Source organism: Vicia villosa, unplaced genomic scaffold (assembly GCF_029867415.1).
Source record: "Vicia villosa cultivar HV-30 ecotype Madison, WI unplaced genomic scaffold, Vvil1.0 ctg.002386F_1_1, whole genome shotgun sequence".
In the NCBI taxonomy this organism is placed as follows: Eukaryota; Viridiplantae; Streptophyta; class Magnoliopsida; order Fabales; family Fabaceae; genus Vicia; species Vicia villosa.
Window position 1 is genome coordinate 293,912 of NW_026705914.1, and position 17,600 is coordinate 311,511.

A 17,600-nucleotide genomic window follows, 5' to 3' on the forward strand; every position below is an offset into this window, starting at 1 on the left:
TACATACTGTAGCCGTTTATAATCCCTAATAAATAACCTCGTTATTTTTTTTTGAAAAACGAAAAATAAAAAATACGAAATCTTTGTCTCATACCGTGAGAGGTCCTTTATATATGGAGTATGAGGAGAGATAAGGTTTTGTTAAAATTTGTATTAAAAAAATTAGAAGATATTTGAGGAAGATAAGAGGTATAAAAAATTGACATTTCAGTTAGAAAAGAAAATTACAAAACACAGAAAACCATCTATTGAAGTTGAGGCAGGCACACAAATCATAAACTTTAAACCTTAATTTCCTTCACCCTATTGCCATACCTACATGTGATAGATATCTTTCTCCCTTTCACATATCTTTTACACATACAAATTATGGACTTTCTCATTGCATCCTTATGTAGTGGGACGCACCTCTAAAAACCCCAAGATATCCTTGGGTTTATTCGGAGATACATCTCCAAACGCACCAAATATCCTTTTTGAACAAAATTTTGTTCGGAGATGGAACTCTGAATTTTTATGAGGTTAATTCAGAGATACATCTCTGAACAGACCCCTGAAGACATTTCACAACAGTTTCATTTAGATGATTTATCATTTAATCACTTAGTGATATTTTTGAAGATGTATCTCCAAAAATCTCTGGGGGAACTTGAATATATGACCACATTGCACGATCATCTCTATCAAACTTCAAACTTCCTCCATAACCAAAAAATACTTAAAAAAGAAATTTCATTTTCAACCAACTTTTCGAGCAAACTAGCATTCTTGGATTTTATCACATCAAAGAGAGCAAAAGAAGTTGCAATTTAAGGTAAAGTTCACTCATTTCATCCCTCATAGTTTGCATTAATCTTGTTTTTGAGTTGTAAAAATATACGCTTTTTCCGGATATACATATCCGAACTCACCTACCATAATTTCGGATGTGTATATTTAAAATTTTATGTTACTGGCTTTTTAACATTTTCTGGTTTGGTTCTTATTAGATCTGGTACACCCATATATGTTTCCCAAAGCTGCTGTAAGTAACGATGTAAAACCGAATGTAGTGAAGGATGGTGTTAAACTAGATGAACTGGAGCATTATGTAAGTAAATATGACAGAGTGTGTATCAATATGACAAGATATGGGTTCTTGGAGACATTTTTTCCACTTCAGTGTGGTCCACCTAAAGACCAGTCTGGACTCATCATGTGCATAAGGTGGCTTTAAAAATCGCTATATTTTGTTGAGGTTTATTTGAAACCTGGGTATCCAATACAAGCTACATCGTTGGAGTGGACGACACGTTCAACAAATGAGGCGGAAACTCAAATCAATTTCTTAAGAGGATGGAAGAGTTCACCAAATTGAGCGAGCTTGAAAGAGAATCAAATCAGCAAAAGTCGAAGGCGAACCAATTGTAGATTTATGCGATATTGGATCTTTTGATTTTTTTTAGATTGTAATTGATACACTTTTTGACTGTATTATCATCAACGATGTAATCTTGATACAATTTAATACATAAGTAATATATAACCTTATCAATGATGGTGTAATTCTTGATTAAATTTTCTTTTTTGCTTATGGTTTACATTATATGTGCTAGTATACTAAGATTCTGGTTTGAGTATAGTGTATGTATGTTTCAAATATACATATCCGAATTAAACTCACGTAATTAAAAAAATCAATCAGGGATTTTTCAAATATTCATCTCCGAAGTTACTCTTTTTGTAAAAAAAGTTGTTGTTTATTCAGAACATATATCTGAAAAGTAACCCGATGACATGATAAGGTTTCTAAGGTCCAAAATGATCCAATACTTGTATAAATAGGGTGTCTGTCAACCTATTTTTATACACAACACACAAAAACTAGAGAATGAGTTTATTTCCCCACCTTTCATTTATGTATTTCAATGGCGAGAAGCCGCCACTTCCATTTAGGGTCACCGAGGAAATATCCATCACATATATGATATTCAAACTGCATACTCTATTGCGCTTTCCAATAAATTACAGAGTTGTCAAACTCGAGTATCGGCCACCCTCGTTTGACAGCGAAAGGAAGATACATTTCACCAACTTTGAACTGAAGACAAATGCATATTTAAAGTTTATGTGGAGTATTTTTCTCTGTTATGATAAAAGGGTCTGATTGAAGTGGATGGGAAGATTCAAAGATCCATCGAGGATATAATCATTATGTTGCAACGTCCCGATTATAAAATATGTAATGTTGAATTATTTTTTTGCTTATGGTTTACATTATATGTGCTAGTATACTAAGATTCTGGTTTGATTATGGTGTAGGTATGTTTCGGATATACATATCCGAATTAACCTCACGTAATTAAAAAAACCAATCAGGGATTTTCGGATATTCATCTCCGAAATTACTCTTTTTGTAAAAAAAGTTATTGTTTATTCGGAGATATATATCTGAAAAGTAACCCGATGACATGATAAGGTTTCTAAGGTCCAAAGTGATCCAATACTTGTATAAATAGGGTGTCTGTCAACCTATTTTTTTTACACAACACACAAAAACTAGAGAATGAGTTCATATCCCCACCTTTCATTTATGTATTTCAATGGCGAGAACCCGTTACTTCCATTTAGGGTCACCGAGGAAACATCCATCACAGATATGATATCCAAACTGAATACTCTATTGCGCTTTTCAATAAATTCCAGAGTTATCAAACTCGAGTATCGGTCACCCTCGTTTGACAGCGAAGGGAAGATACATTTCACCAACTTTGAACTGAAGACAAATGCATATTTAAAGTTTATGTGGAGTATTTTTCTCCGTTATGAATCAAAGGGTCCGATTGAAGTGGGTGGAAAGATTCAAAAATCCATCGAGGATATAATCATTATGTTGCAACGTCCCGATTATAACAATATGTAATGTTGAATTATTTTTAATGAATATCTATGTAATGTTGAGTGTTTTAATTTAATGTCAAGTTGGTGTTTGTATTTGTTTCGTTTTCAATTCATTGCACACTCATGTTTTTAGTTTTTGGTTGTTTTGCAATATCAGGTAATTTCAGAGATATATCTTCAAACTATACATTTGCAAATGCACCTCCAAATTAATCCTATACTAGCGTCCAGACGAGCACTCATGTGTCCGTCTATCCGCTTTCTTTGTTGTGCAAGCGGATAAAAATATAAACAGTATTTTTCATGTGTTGATTTTTTATTTTTATTTAATTATTTATAAAATAATTAAAAAATATAATGAAAAAAAGAAAAAACTACCATATAAGAGTTGGTAAGGAGAAGTTGAAGTTAACAAAAATTTGAAAAGAGTATAATTGAAAGAAAAATAGGCTATACCAAAACCATATTTTACCTTTATATTGTTATAGATTACAATTATGAAATTATGCATTTGAAGATGTATCTCCAAATTTAAAAAGCATTTTAGACTTTTCACCAAAAGTTTGGGAGAGGCTAAAGAATGTAAAGAGAAATTTTCAAAAATTATAAATATAGTCCCTAGTCACAATTGTGTTTTTGACCCATACGTTGTTCTTAGCATATCTACACTGCAACCATGACTATATGTACATTACATAAATAAATAATAGTAAATTAATAATATAGTTATGTTCTATTTAAAAGAGACAATTAAATTATTTAAAAAATTATCTTTTATAAATAGAATATGATGAGGTACTATTTTTTAAGCTGTGATAATATAATAATATACTCTATATGTTAGGGAGGTAAAATATACATTAAATAATTTAAACAAATAAAAACAACTGTAAAAAAAGAAGAGTAAAATATATCGTATAAAGTTAATAAAAAATAAAATAAGAAAAAAGTGAAAAATACAGACGCAGTCAGCTCTGTTTAGCTAGCCAACAACCTCCCCTACCGGCCACCGGAAAGTGTAAAAGACGAAACATACCCACCGTCCACGTCATCACCGACCGACGACCAAGTATTCACACTTCCAAAACCCAACGACGTCGAATACAAAAAATCCCTCTTTTTCACCCCAAAACCATCAAGCTCCGGCAACTCCACCTCCCTCTCTAAATACCCAACCACCTGCCTCATCGTCGGCCTCCTCTCCGGCGCCTCATCCGAACACATCAAACCCACCTTCACCACCAACAAAACCTCCCCCTCATCATAAACCCCACCCATCTTCCCATCCACAACCTCCCCCACCATCCCCAACCTCCACCTATCCCAAACCCAATCCACCAAAACCAACTCCTCCGGCAACGCTTTCGCCTCAATCGGCCTCCTCCCACAAACCACCTCCAACAACACCGCCCCAAACGCAAACACATCAGAACTCCTCGTCGGCTTCCCCGTCCTCGTTAACTCCGGCGCCATATACCCCAACGTCCCAACCACCCTCGTCGTATTCGGATTCTCACCACGATCATAAAGCTTCGCCAACCCAAAATCACCCAACCTCGCATTCATCTCACTGTCCAAAAGCACATTCCCAGCTTTCACATCTCTATGAATCACCGTCTGTTCACATTCCTCATGCAGATAAACCAACCCCAAAGCCACACCCTTTACGATCCTAAACCTCTCTTCCCATTTCAACACTTCTCTCGGTTGTTCAAATATGTACTTATCCAAACTCCCGTTTTTCATGAAATCATAGACCAATATCAAATCATTACTCTTCCGACACCAACCTAGTAACTCTACTAGGTTCCTATGTCGGAGTTTACCTATGGTTTCGATCTCCGAGATGAACTCTTGTAACCCTTGTTTTGATTCATGGGAGATTTGTTTCACAGCGATTTCGGTTTTGGAATTTGGTGACACTAACACCCCTTTGTAAACCCGACCGAAACCTCCGAACCCGATAAGGTTCTTGTCTTTGAATCCTCCTGTTGCTTGATTCAGTTCCTTGTAAGGGAATCTATGTGGACCCACTTCGAGTTCCCATGATTTTATAACATCATCGTTTTTCATCTTGAAGTATAAAGATAAACCAATTGTTATAACTATTAGAATCACAAATGAAATAGAGAGACCCAAGATTGTGGCTTTTCGAGTATGAGTAGATTGATTCGATTGTGAAGAGAGTGAAGGAAGATTGTTCAATGATAGTGTTTTGGATTCTCCATTGATTTTGAAGCTCCAACCTAATATATAGTGTGAGCTAGATAGTAACCCTGTTGAAGAAGAAAACCCAACATACATAGTTTCTTTGAAGATTGGTGTTAGATCTACTTGGTATGATAAAATTGGTGAAGTGGGTTTTGATGAAGATGGAGAGAGTCTAACTTCAAGATGATTCATTGAGGAATCATAATCGATCCATGCTTGAATTACACTACCACTCTTCAAATTGAGGTCTTGAATTTGTTTACTTGTTGACCCATCTGTAAAAAAACATGCTTTGACTGATTTGTTTGATACCATGTTGTTCAGGTTGATACCAACATGGTTGTCATTGATGTCGTTGAATTCGAAATCTTGTACTGTGTCGAATTCAACTGCGAATAAGTGGTTTGAAAAGTTGCCTAGATCTTTTGGGTTGAGAAGGCCTAAGTACTGACTTGGATAGCCATTGGAGGGTTTATTGGTAGGAGAAACGGTGAAAGCGAAGCCATGGCCTCCAAGTTTTGGATATTGAGGGATTATTGCAAAAGCAAAAGAAGTTGAAAAGGAGAAAACTTTGGATTTGTTTTTGAAGTTAATTGGGGTTGAATAGAAAGCATGGCCTATTACTCTTTCAGTGTCGTTTGTTAAACGAAGTGTGCCTTTGTGTTCAATCACTGCACCCCCGTTTAAGGTTATGTTGGTGGTAGCTTCACTGAATCCTGCAAAGAAAAACTCATCTTGCTGAGAATAAGATTGTATGGAATTTGAGGCTAGAAGGGTCAATATGCAGAGAAGAAACAGAGGTGTTTTTGCCATGACAGAGTTGAAGATGATGGTTTGAAATTGAAGCATATTGTTAGTTTAGATCAATAGAATATTGACCCTTTGAGCAACCAGAGAGAGTGCGGTGTGCTTTACAGCTTGTTGCTTGTTTGTTTAATTAACCACGTGGGTTGGATGATGGATGCATCATGCTTGCTTCCACATATTACTTTATTTTTTTTCTATTAACAGTTGAATATGGATAGTATGTGATGTCAAGCAATTCTTTCTTTATTCTTGTTTTTCTATATAGTGGAACCTTGATTGGCATGCTTTAAATATGTGTTTCAAGAATGGTTAAATAATCAGTATGAGTCAAGAGTCAGCATTAACTCCGCATAGAAAGTTGCCACTTGCTTGTCTGCATTTTTTTAAGTGACACAATCAATTCCTGAATTTGTAAGTAAAGTAACATTCTGGTATAGATATGTTTGACTTTTTGGGAGTAAATTTTATTGAAAGTCAAGGGAAGTGGAAATTTTACATTCTATATTTGAAGGGAGCAGTGACCTTTTGATTTTTTTTTAACACTGTTGTGTTGCGTACTCATTGCTAGATCTAATCCAAAACTTCTGGTTAATCTGAAAGAGACTCTTACCATCTTATTCAAGTACTCTTGAATTTTATTATATAATTAGGATAATACATATAAAATAATAACATATAGAAAATAAAGAAATCAAGGATGTAATAGGTAGAAAGAGAAAGGCGCCAAATACAAATATAACATTGTACATATAACAAAATTACAGAGAAAGACACTCAAAAAAGAAAAATATTATAAAATCATCTCAAACTTGGAATCTTTTCCTTCCACCTAATGATACAATGAGAATGTTACAAGCACGTGCCACCACAACTTCAAGTAGTTGGATCAAAGTTTGAGGCATTTGAATCAAGAACAGGAACATGTCATACCTGCAAAGAAAACAAGAAAAGATTTTTAGACCAAGTTTTTCTAATATTGATCAAATTGGAGTAACATTAGGGAAAATACAAACCTCCAACAAAGGCCTCTTGTTTAGAAAGCTCCCCTAGTAATAGCATCTTGATTAGCATCACCAAGAGCAGCCTCACTCAAATACTTGTCTGCCAATTGGACTCTCTTCACATTCTCTTGTTCTTGGACAAGCATGCCACCATATTCCAACAGCTTTTCTAGGGTCATCTTAGGCTGGTCAAATTGTGGTGGTCCTTCCTTTGAGTTCACAAGCCTCTTTCCAATTGCCTCAACACCTATCCCAGAAATCCACTTCCTCACTTCGTCGTCATACACTCTAGCCCTCAATGCACCAAAGAAATCTGCACTAGCAGCACGTGAATGAGATAGTGTTTACAATGATTGTCAATATCAGACACACCGATATATAAAACAGACAGACAGATAAACAGATATATAGATTACCAATGGATTGACCAGGGAAGGTGTCAACAAGCTTGACAATGTCATCATTTTCGATATTGTCATGACGGAATATTCCGGTACAGACTCCAATACGGTCCTCTCTAGTAGGAGCCCAGTAGAATTTCTCCATACGTCCATCACGGATGAGAGGAGCATACAATGTTGAGAAATCGTTACCAGTGACGATGATGGGAACACGAGCATTGTCTTCCTTGTTGTACATACCAGGGAGTTGGACATTTGTGGGGTTATCAGCAATGTTCATGAGTGTGGCATTCACCATCTGGTTGTTGACAGTGTATTGGGTTGTTCCACCCATACGACCTGCTCCTGCATCAAGATCGTTGATGAACAAAGCGCACATCTTTCCCTTCTTGATTATGTCAGCAGCTTCACGGTATCGCTGTCTGATCAGTTTTGCTGGCTCTCCTGCATTTCCACTTTCAAGCTCTCCGGCACTCATCATGATGGGGCTGTAGCACAATTTCAACATCAAACAAGCACGAGTTAGATAGCATAACAATCGCGTTACAAGAAAACATGTGCATAAGTTACACATCAAATCGGCTAGTGTTGTAAGAACTAACTTGATTCCCATCTTGGCAAAAACAAGCTCAGCTTGAAAAGATTTTCCCTGTCCTTTGCCTCCCCAGACACCAAGAATGAGAGGAACCTATAAAAACAAAAACAAAAACATTGAATACGTATCACAATTCTGCTAAAGTCATAGTATAGTTTATAGAGAAATCATGTGTCTAATTTACATACCTTGATGTTAGGCAAGGTCATGAAATTTTTAGTGACATGAACAACAAGCTTGTCCATAAAAGCAGGAGCAATGTAAAAACCACTCATAGTGTTGTCAAAGTTGTACCTAAAACACATTCATCATCACAAATTTTAGACCAATAGACTATTTTATTTGGTTTTGAATTCACAAAATTGTGCAACAAGTCACTCACTGCTTAAGTCCGGTGCTAACATATTCATAAGAACTCATAACTGCGTAATGAGTTCCAGCATTTTGTGGAGCTTGGAAAACTGAATCAACCAAACCCTTTCCTCTTGTGATGTCTTGTTGGTCATCTGAAATATCATAGGCCAAACCCCTCCACCTGTCTCCGTCTGTCTGCTTTTCAGGGTCGATCTCTTTAGCAGCAAAAACTTTGAAACTTCCAGAGGAAACTTTAGTGTTTGGAAGCCTAGAATTAATCTTCTTCAAGCTTGTGCCAAAGAAAGATGAACTGGAAACTGAAGGTCCTGCTACTACTGAGCCATTCAAGCTCATCTGCAACATCACAGTATTTCATATTATTAAGAGTTCAGTTCTTTCAAATTACAATAACCTCCCCCTTTCTTTTACTTTATTATCTATTCTAAATCACTCTTTTTATAATGAAAAAATTCAGGTGGAAAAATGTGCCCCAATTTAAGTGAAAAAATCTAGTGGATCATGACATAATGTGTATAAAAAAATTTAAGATGCAAATTCTGTTATGATATCAAGTCCATTTTAAGTGAAAAAATCTAGTGGATCATGACATAATGTGTGTAAAAAAATTTAAGATGCAAATTCTGTGATGATCCAGTAGATCAAGTCCTTCTTACTATCAGAGTCATCTTAAGTTTTTGAATGCACTGTTTATGGTTCAACCATGACAAAACAATTAAGGTCTTTTTTAACTACGGTTTAATTGTAACAACTATTTTATGAAAGCATATTTAACTATATTCTAACCGTGATAAATTTTAAACCCCGTGCAGACGGCACTCTATACTATAGTCAAAACTGATTGGATAAATAATTTATTTAAAGTACATACCATAAGTGATTATCATACAAGTGTTTATGTATAAACTATTTACATAACAAAGTAAAAAAATCAAACTATTTTTATATAAGATATAAGTAATTTTCATAAAGTAGCTTGTAAAGTTTATAAAAATAAGTTGAAAAAACAGTTACAACAGATATGTCATAAACATCTATAAGCTATCACAAACAGTCTCAAAAGTATTTATACTACTAAATATGCTTAACTAAGCCAATTCAAACAGGCCCAAATAAGTTATATCATGCATCAAATTATGTCAAAATAGAAGTGTAGGACAAACTAATCACCCTTCTAATATGGTATTTATAAATTCTGTGCTATATTATAAACATGCATATCAACTATTAAGTACCACTATATATCAGCCAAACATCACAAAAATCCAACTGAAAACACAATTAGCAATTACTATACAATTGCAGTAATGTATAATACAGAAATAGTAATAGAAGAAAAAGAATTATAATTTATACATACAGTTTTGACAGCTCCAACAGTGGAGACTGAAGCAGCCATGGATAAGTGCTTTGATAGGTGTGCCACACAAAAGAGGAAGGTAGTTGAAGTTGAAGCAAATTATTCTATGCAGTTTTGTGATCAAATTGAGGCACTTATAATAGCTGATTAATTGATAGGGTGTAACAACAGGATTGGTCACAGAAACCATAATGTCCACACAATGAAGATTACTAAGCTGCCACGTGGCAACCATAGATTGCTTGGATTTCTCAGTCACTCTTAAGCTTAGACCTTGAGGTTGGAATTGAAGGTTTTTCCAGCTCCACATGTATTAAGGAGAGTTTGTTACCACCACACAAGACTTGGATAGGACTCATCTCATCTCATCTCATCTTATTAAAGAAAAAATCAAGCATTGGTTATTGTCATTTTACACTAAAAGATAAAACATCAGTTTCTTCTTGTTTGGTCAGTGGCCAATAATAATGTTGCAATTTTCAAGTTATCTATTTTGATTTTGATTAAATTGTTTAGAGTGTTTTCAGATGGAGAAAAATTGGAGTTGTATAGTAATTGAAAAGAATTATGGAAATAGGAAATTAATTGGAAGTTCGAGATAATTTCATAATTTTAAAGGGATTGGACCCCATCAATCTATGTCTCATTGTCTCAATTGCATTTTTGATGTGGCTCTAGGTACTTTGCGAGTTTCTTTAGTGCTATGCTTCATAAATACAAGAGCAATTGCTTACCCTTAAATAATAGTTAAGTGGTTAGTGAAAGTGGTTAGCACCCGAATTAAGGTTTCAACAAATAGAAGTCAGTGAACAAAAAAAATTGTTTTTTCCAGTGGAGAATCATCCCATGAAAATATGAAAAATGCTCTTACTAATTTTAAAATATATTTTTGAATGGATTCATTTACACTAGATCTATGCGTAAATGAGTCACATCTTTATTTTTATCAGAAATTAGTTCGAACATTTTTGTAAATCTTGTATGCACCCAGCCATTCATAACCGAGACACCAACATTTTTGACATAATATTGTCTGAAGATGCATTTCCATATTCACCATATATGTACTCTAACCATTCCTAAATGAGACACCTTCATTTTTAACATAATTTAGTCCGGAGACGCATAATCCAGACATACACTTCCGTATTCACTATAAACTGAGTAAATTTTGACATGTTTTTTAATAGGAAAACACCTATGTAATAGATCATGTATATCGCCCCCCTGTTTCTTAGCTACATCCTGTATTGCAATGTCGTATGTGGCTCAGTAAAAATGACATCTACAATGGTACTCCTTGAAGTGCCTTCCGGGAAGTCTCCATTGTCTATCCCTCTCGCCTATGATCCATAATACGATGGCATGCAAAGAACACATCTACATGATGATCTTGCCTAGCCTACTCAACCTATATCTACCTCAACATTTGGTGTCAAATAAGGATATGACACTCTAAAATACCTCTAGACATAGTCGTATGCACATGAGGCAGTGTTACACCTCAATTTGACAGATTCTAACCATTCATTTTTCCTTTGACTTTCTTTCTCTGCCAATAAACAAAAAATTTCTTGGAGAATATGAAGAAAAGTACGGACAGGCAAGAGACAATCTTTAAAGAGCACAGACTAAACAAACTACAATCTTCCTCTTACACTTCCGATTTTCCTTCATGTTCCTACTGTCTCATCATGGAATTTTTCATCAATTATTTTTAACTCAATAAGTTATGTGTATACTTTTTTTTAAACCAAGAGGAAATTCATTCAAAGAGAAAAAAGAACAAAGAGGGGGACAGGAACCAAGACCCTTAAGAAGACATCAATCTAAGCTTGGGAATACCAAGCTTCTTTCAAAAAAAAGCATCCCTAATTTCCTCAATAATGTTAGAAAACTAAGAACTTGTAAGAACAATATTTGGTTATGCAATATATCTCTGAGTTTTGATGATAACAATGGAGTATTTGTGAAAGAACTATTTTGTTTCTGATGTTTGTTTATGTGCAACACTATGTCTATCGAAGTTATCAGATCAAACAAACACTATCAAGATGCGCGCCGAAGATCTTATGCGAGTAGTGTCTGACACAAGTCGCAAGCAGACTGAGGAAGCGAGTATGCTTTTGTATCTGATCACAATCAAAAAGATCCAATGTTGTCTGATATTGCTATTGTAATGATCCTATGGATTCTACTCTGAAAGGTGGTTCTGATTCTGAAGCCAGCGAAGATTTTGAATGTATACTCTTTTGAAGAACCAAGCTCCGAAGACTCTGAAGATGTGGTTCTGAAGATTCTGAAGACTGAAGGTTCTGAAGATTGAAGTTCTGAAGACTCTATTCTGAAGACTCTGTTCTGAAGACTTATATTTCTAAAACAAAGGATTCTGAAGACCAAGTGCTAAAGACTCTGAAGACGAAGTTCTGAAGACTTGAAGTTCTGAAGAATAAGATCTCAAGAAAAAGTGTTGAAGTCTCGAAGACAAGGTTTCGCGCGAACAAGTTTTTGAAGACTGAAGACTTAATCATGTGAAGACTCAAGTGTAACAAGTCTACTCATGCTTCAACCAACTACCATCAGAAGCCTCTAAAGTTGAAAAGACAAATGTTACTGTTAGTAATGATAAGTACACATTACATAAGAGTTTTATTCCATTACCTTGATTTATGGAAAAGGACAGACGTGGCAGTACTATTCTAAAGTCATTATGTAACGACTCTTTTTATGGTCACATGTTTCCCAACGGCTATTATTTAACGACTCTATTTTCTTTGGCTATAAAAGAAGAAGATCATATACTTTATTGTTGTTGGTGTTGTCATTATCAGAATATAACCAAACCATCAACCAGTATATCAACAACAATAACAACTGCCTTCAAATGGCTTTTGCATCATGTGTCAATTATGAGATAATCATTTAAGCTTCTCAATTACAAATCAACAATATGAATATTGTGCTCAGAGGTGATCATTAAAGTATGAAGAACAAGGGCTATTGTCCAGAATGTTCTCAGAAGAATCAAGATAAAGACATTCTTCTCTTTGCAACATCAAGATCAACAAAGCTATCAGAAGCTTATGAAGAAGAAAACGTAAGAGAGTCAAGTGCTTTGGGCTGTTGTCCGTGAAGAAGATACTTGAAGAAAAGAAGACCACACGTCAAGCTACAATACAATGTAATATTCTTAGTGTGTATTGGGATCTTCTGATGTATTTAATTGAGTTTACATATGCTTGTGTAGAAGCTTTATATTATAAACAAATCTTGTGAAAACAAATAGTTGTTTGTTCCTTCTAAAGGACCAGTTGGTCAGAAGATTTAGGAAGGTCTTTTAAAATTATTCTAAAGGACCAGTTGGTCAGAAGCTTTAGGAAGATATTGTGTTCCTCATAGGGCCGATTTGGTCAGAAGATTTGAGAAGACTAAGATGGTACTATTAGTAGTTGTTAGTCACAAGCGGTTTCTCGTGCAAGGTTGTAAGTCACCGGCGGTTGCCCATGCAAGGTTGTTAGTCACCGGAGGTTACCCGTGCATTTGTAATCAGTTTGGTTATAGTGGATTAAGACCTTGAGTTCAAGGCGAAATCACCTCGGAAGGGTGGACTGGATTAGCTTGAGAGTTTCTCAAGTGAGCTGGGATATATCGTGTGTTCTTTACTCTTTGTTTTTGCTCTACTGTTTATGTTTCCAAAATGTTTTTAGAGAATCACTTAACACAATAATGTTAAGTAGCGAGAAAATATCAAAGAGTGAAAAACCCAACCTTTCTTGTGTTTTCTTCACACCTTCAGAACTAGCTTTAGAATTCAAACCATCATTCGCAAGAATGTATGCGCACATATTTCCTTCTATATAAATACGGGACAACAAGAGACCAAGATTCTTAAAATTATGAATGCAATTTAGCCAACGATTCTTGATACTCATAGGGAAAATATTTGTATTAGAGAGAACCTTAACCACAATTAAAGAGTCTAACTCAATCAAAATGTTTTCCCAATGCTTATCAATAGCAACTTCCATGGCCATAATAACACCTAAAAATTCCATAAGAAGAGCATTCCCATTACCAATGTAATAAGCAAAAGAGACAAGGTGTTCACCATTATGATCTTTAAAAATAGCACCACGAGCACAATTAGAAGGGATTTTTTAGCAACTCCATCCATGTTACTTTTCACCCAACAAAGAGGAAGAGGTTTCCCCAAAACATTGATCATACACTTCACTTTAGGAGGATGAATATCAATGTTGAAGGCTTTGAAGATAGATAATTCCTTAACATCATTACATCATGTATCCTTATAGATCATACCAACCAAAGTAGTCCAATGAGCAATGTTCTTGACACAGTTTCTCCAGTTTATATGAGCATCATCAAACCTGGATTTATTCCTAGCCATCCAAATTTCAGACAAAGTAAATTGAATGGAAGCTAAAAGGTTGACATGACAGTGAGCAGACAAACCTCTATCTAACATTTTCCAACAATCAGAGAGACTAGATATAATGAAGTCCAGTTGGAAACTATTAGATAACCAGTACCAAATATTTTGAGAGAAGGAACCGTTGAAGAAAAGATGATCACGTGATTCCATATGTTTGAAACATAAACCGCATTGAGAACGAAAAGAAAGACCTCTTTTGGACAAAGAAGTATCATATGGAATAACATGATGAATGAGCCTCCACAACATAAAAGATATTTTCCTACCTGCTTCTGCCAAGGAACCTGGTAAGATATTCTATTACAGAACTCGTAAGAAAGTTTAAGAGAGAGGCAGGCATTAGCATAATGATTCCACACTCTAGAATCATGCATGTCTTCCAAAGGAATGCAATAGTGATTGAGTAAGGGAAGCAGATCAGGAAAGGCCAGCCGGATATTTGGAGGGTGAAATTCTGGTATGTAAGACTCAAGATGTCGTATGAAGTGTTAAGACATCTGATCTGATATATCAAGCAAGGTATAAACAATAATAAAAAGTAAACAGCACACAAGGTTGTTAACCTAGTTTGATGTACAACAACACCTACTTTGGGGGCTACTAAGCCAGGAAGGAAATCCATTATTAGCAGTATCAATTCAAAGTACTATGCAAACAACCTCCGGTTCACACTTAAGCAACATTTGGTTTACTAACTTCTCACTTAGTCCCTACCCAATGCAACTTCTACCTAAGAACTTCCTATATAAGAGAAACCCCTCTCACTTCCAATCACCATAGTGATGTCTCACAATAACAATACATGTTACCGATATTGACGACCCTTTATCTCACTCTTCAATTATAAGAGATACTAGATTAAGAACTTCTTAATCAAGAATACTTAATCTTGCTTAAAAGCTTCGATCAAGAAAAATACTCACTCTTGCTTCACAGCTTCGAGGAGAAAAATAATAGAGACTTACAACTCTATAACACGGTCCTACTCACAACCCGAGTAGATCACACAAACCAAATCTCCTATACAGTGGCATAAAGACTAAGCCCTAATGCTTCTACATCTTGGACCCGTACCCTTATAAGTTACAAAACACTTATATTTATAACATTTTCCAACTGGATTTGGGCTTCAAAATCATAGCATATCAGCTGCTACAAATCTGCAGAAGATTCTGCATAAAAATAAGTCTTTAATCAAATCTTCCTAAATTATCTCCATAATTAGAAATTCAATATTCTTCTTGATTCTGATTTGAATCTTCCAGACATATCAATCAGCGCCACATAGACCTGCGTAATATTCCCAAAATATTCTGCTTCTGTTGAGTCTTGACCTGATCCAACAACCCAGTCCATAACACCCACGATGTCAAATAGATTCTACATAGGACATCTTGTTTGATATGTTATACCATTTGATAGAACATCTTGTTTGACATGTTATACCATTTGATAGAACATCTTGCATAACACATATAATTCTCAGCCCAGCAGAGAACAAACACACACCAGAGATTATACACAATCAGAGACATTAGTAGATATGTTTGTCAATGGAATCGGCAAGCAAATAGGTCTTCAATCTAGAGTTTCCTAAAATGTTTCAACATTCCTAAAATGTCTCAACATTTAGAAGAAAAAAAACTAACAGAGTCTCTGGTTCATCAGTCTTGGACGCCACGTAGGATCTATTAATATTCATAGAATATTCAATAATTTGCAAATAACCAACTGCATCCAAAATGTAAACTATGATAGACCAGATGACATATGCTTCTGATTAGGACATCTCTGACACATACCATATGTCCTATACTTCTGGTTAGGACATCTCAGACATACTGATGTCCTATGCTTCTGGTTATGCCATCTCATTCGACATGGTGAGTCTGCAAGTTGATAACATCTTTTTCAACATGTTGGTGCCAAGTTAGTTTTACCAAAATTCATGCCAATAATAATTTCAGAGAAATAATAGAGGGATAAACCAAGAGTTATTGACAATGTAGTTTGCAAATTTAAATTGCATCAAACAAGAATAAGGAACGTTGAATCTAGTAATAAGAGGAGAGCCGCACCAATTATCAGTCCAAAAGTTGACACTTAAACCATTACCAATGAACCAAGAGGAATTATCCATAATGGTGGAATAACATCCTTTCAAACAACTCCAAATAGAGGATTTAATCCTATGCAAAATAGGTTTGTCATTTCTCAAAGCTTTGGCTTGAAGGAGACTAGTCCAACTATTATGTTATACACCAAACTCCTAAGAAAGCTTAAGATTAGAGGCTTTGTTAAGAGTGCTAAGAGATTTTAATCCAAGACCGCCCTCTTTGACTGACATGTAACACTTTTTCCAAGCCACGGTGACAAGCTTCCTTTTGTCAATATCAGCACTCCACACAAAAAATTCTAAAGCATCTCTCAATGTCTTTGATGAGCTTAACAGGCCATCCATAAATCATAATGGAGTATAGATTCAGGCCACTCATAGCACCAGCATAAATTAAAGACTTGGAAGGGTTGTTGAACTGACCAAAGCAGTTAGAATAACTAGTGAGAAGGGAAGAAATGGCTCTGATAGACTTAATATCTCCCTTGCAAAAAAAACCATCATGTCATCAGAAAAAAGAGTATGAGATGGGACAAGAATGTTTCTACTACCACTGGTCATCTTCAACTCACCAGAATTAACCAAATTTGAAATGGCTCTACTGAGAACCTCTTCTACCAAGCAAAAACGCAAGGCGGAAAGAGTATCCCCTTGCCTCACACCATTATTGCAAGAGAAGAAATCAACTTGTTTGCCATTAATGCTAACAGTTAAATAAGAAGACTCAAGAATTACTTTAATCCAATTACAAAATTTGGGATCAAAGCCAAAATTGATTAAGACTTTAAGCAGGAAAGACCAGTGAATGGTGTTAAAAGCTTTATAAATGTCAATTTTGAGAGCAACATTACCTCTAAAGGCCTTTTTGGAAAATAAGTTGTGAAGTTTGAGAAAAGCACAAGAAAGAGAGGATTGAATTGGGTTTTCAAAACTTTTCCCTTAGACATACTATGCATTCAAAAAGATAAAAAATAAAGAGTGCAATAAATATAAAAATGACACATTCATGTTATCCAGGTTCACCTTATAGAAGGTTAATCCTCTCCACCCGCCAAGGTGATTTTGCCTTTGAAAACGACTTTATCCACTATCATCAAAATGAATACAATTGCACGAGTTAAATGTCGGTGACTAACAAACTCAACTCCAGAACATCTGTTTCTGACTAACAACAAATTCTAGCTAATCAACCTCAGAAGCTCTACTGCTTCTGAGCAACACCAGAACATCAGAAGCATCTTCTTCTGATTAACAACAACTTCTAAATATTGAATTACTCTTCAATAGAAACAAATGATTCAACATTGTGCATATTTGTAGTGATAATACTCTCAATGTTAAGAGAGCTGATGGTATTGGTGCTTCTTTTAATCTTTACATACTTGTGAAAAGATTGTGTTTCTA

The 17,600-nt window shown here is 35.3% G+C and overlaps 2 protein-coding genes across 2 annotated transcripts; both read right to left on the reverse strand.

The window, feature by feature from the left end:
* Positions 1-3,480: 3,480 nt before the first annotated feature.
* LOC131638702 (L-type lectin-domain containing receptor kinase S.4-like) lies at positions 3,481-6,436 on the reverse strand. Its single transcript, XM_058909263.1, has one exon. It carries the CDS (start codon positions 5,938-5,940, stop codon positions 3,880-3,882), a length of 2,061 nt encoding a protein of 686 aa, XP_058765246.1. The 5' UTR covers positions 5,941-6,436; the 3' UTR covers positions 3,481-3,879.
* A 145-nt stretch (positions 6,437-6,581) lies between these two features.
* Positions 6,582-9,784, reverse strand: LOC131638703 (ribulose bisphosphate carboxylase/oxygenase activase, chloroplastic-like). Its single transcript, XM_058909265.1, has 7 exons — positions 9,628-9,784; positions 8,278-8,603; positions 8,084-8,189; positions 7,903-7,988; positions 7,316-7,788; positions 6,912-7,212; positions 6,582-6,828 (listed from the first exon to the last, which is right to left on the reverse strand). Exons 1-6 carry the CDS (start codon positions 9,664-9,666, stop codon positions 6,932-6,934), a joined length of 1,311 nt encoding a protein of 436 aa, XP_058765248.1. The 5' UTR covers positions 9,667-9,784; the 3' UTR covers positions 6,582-6,828; positions 6,912-6,931.
* Positions 9,785-17,600: the final 7,816 nt, after the last annotated feature.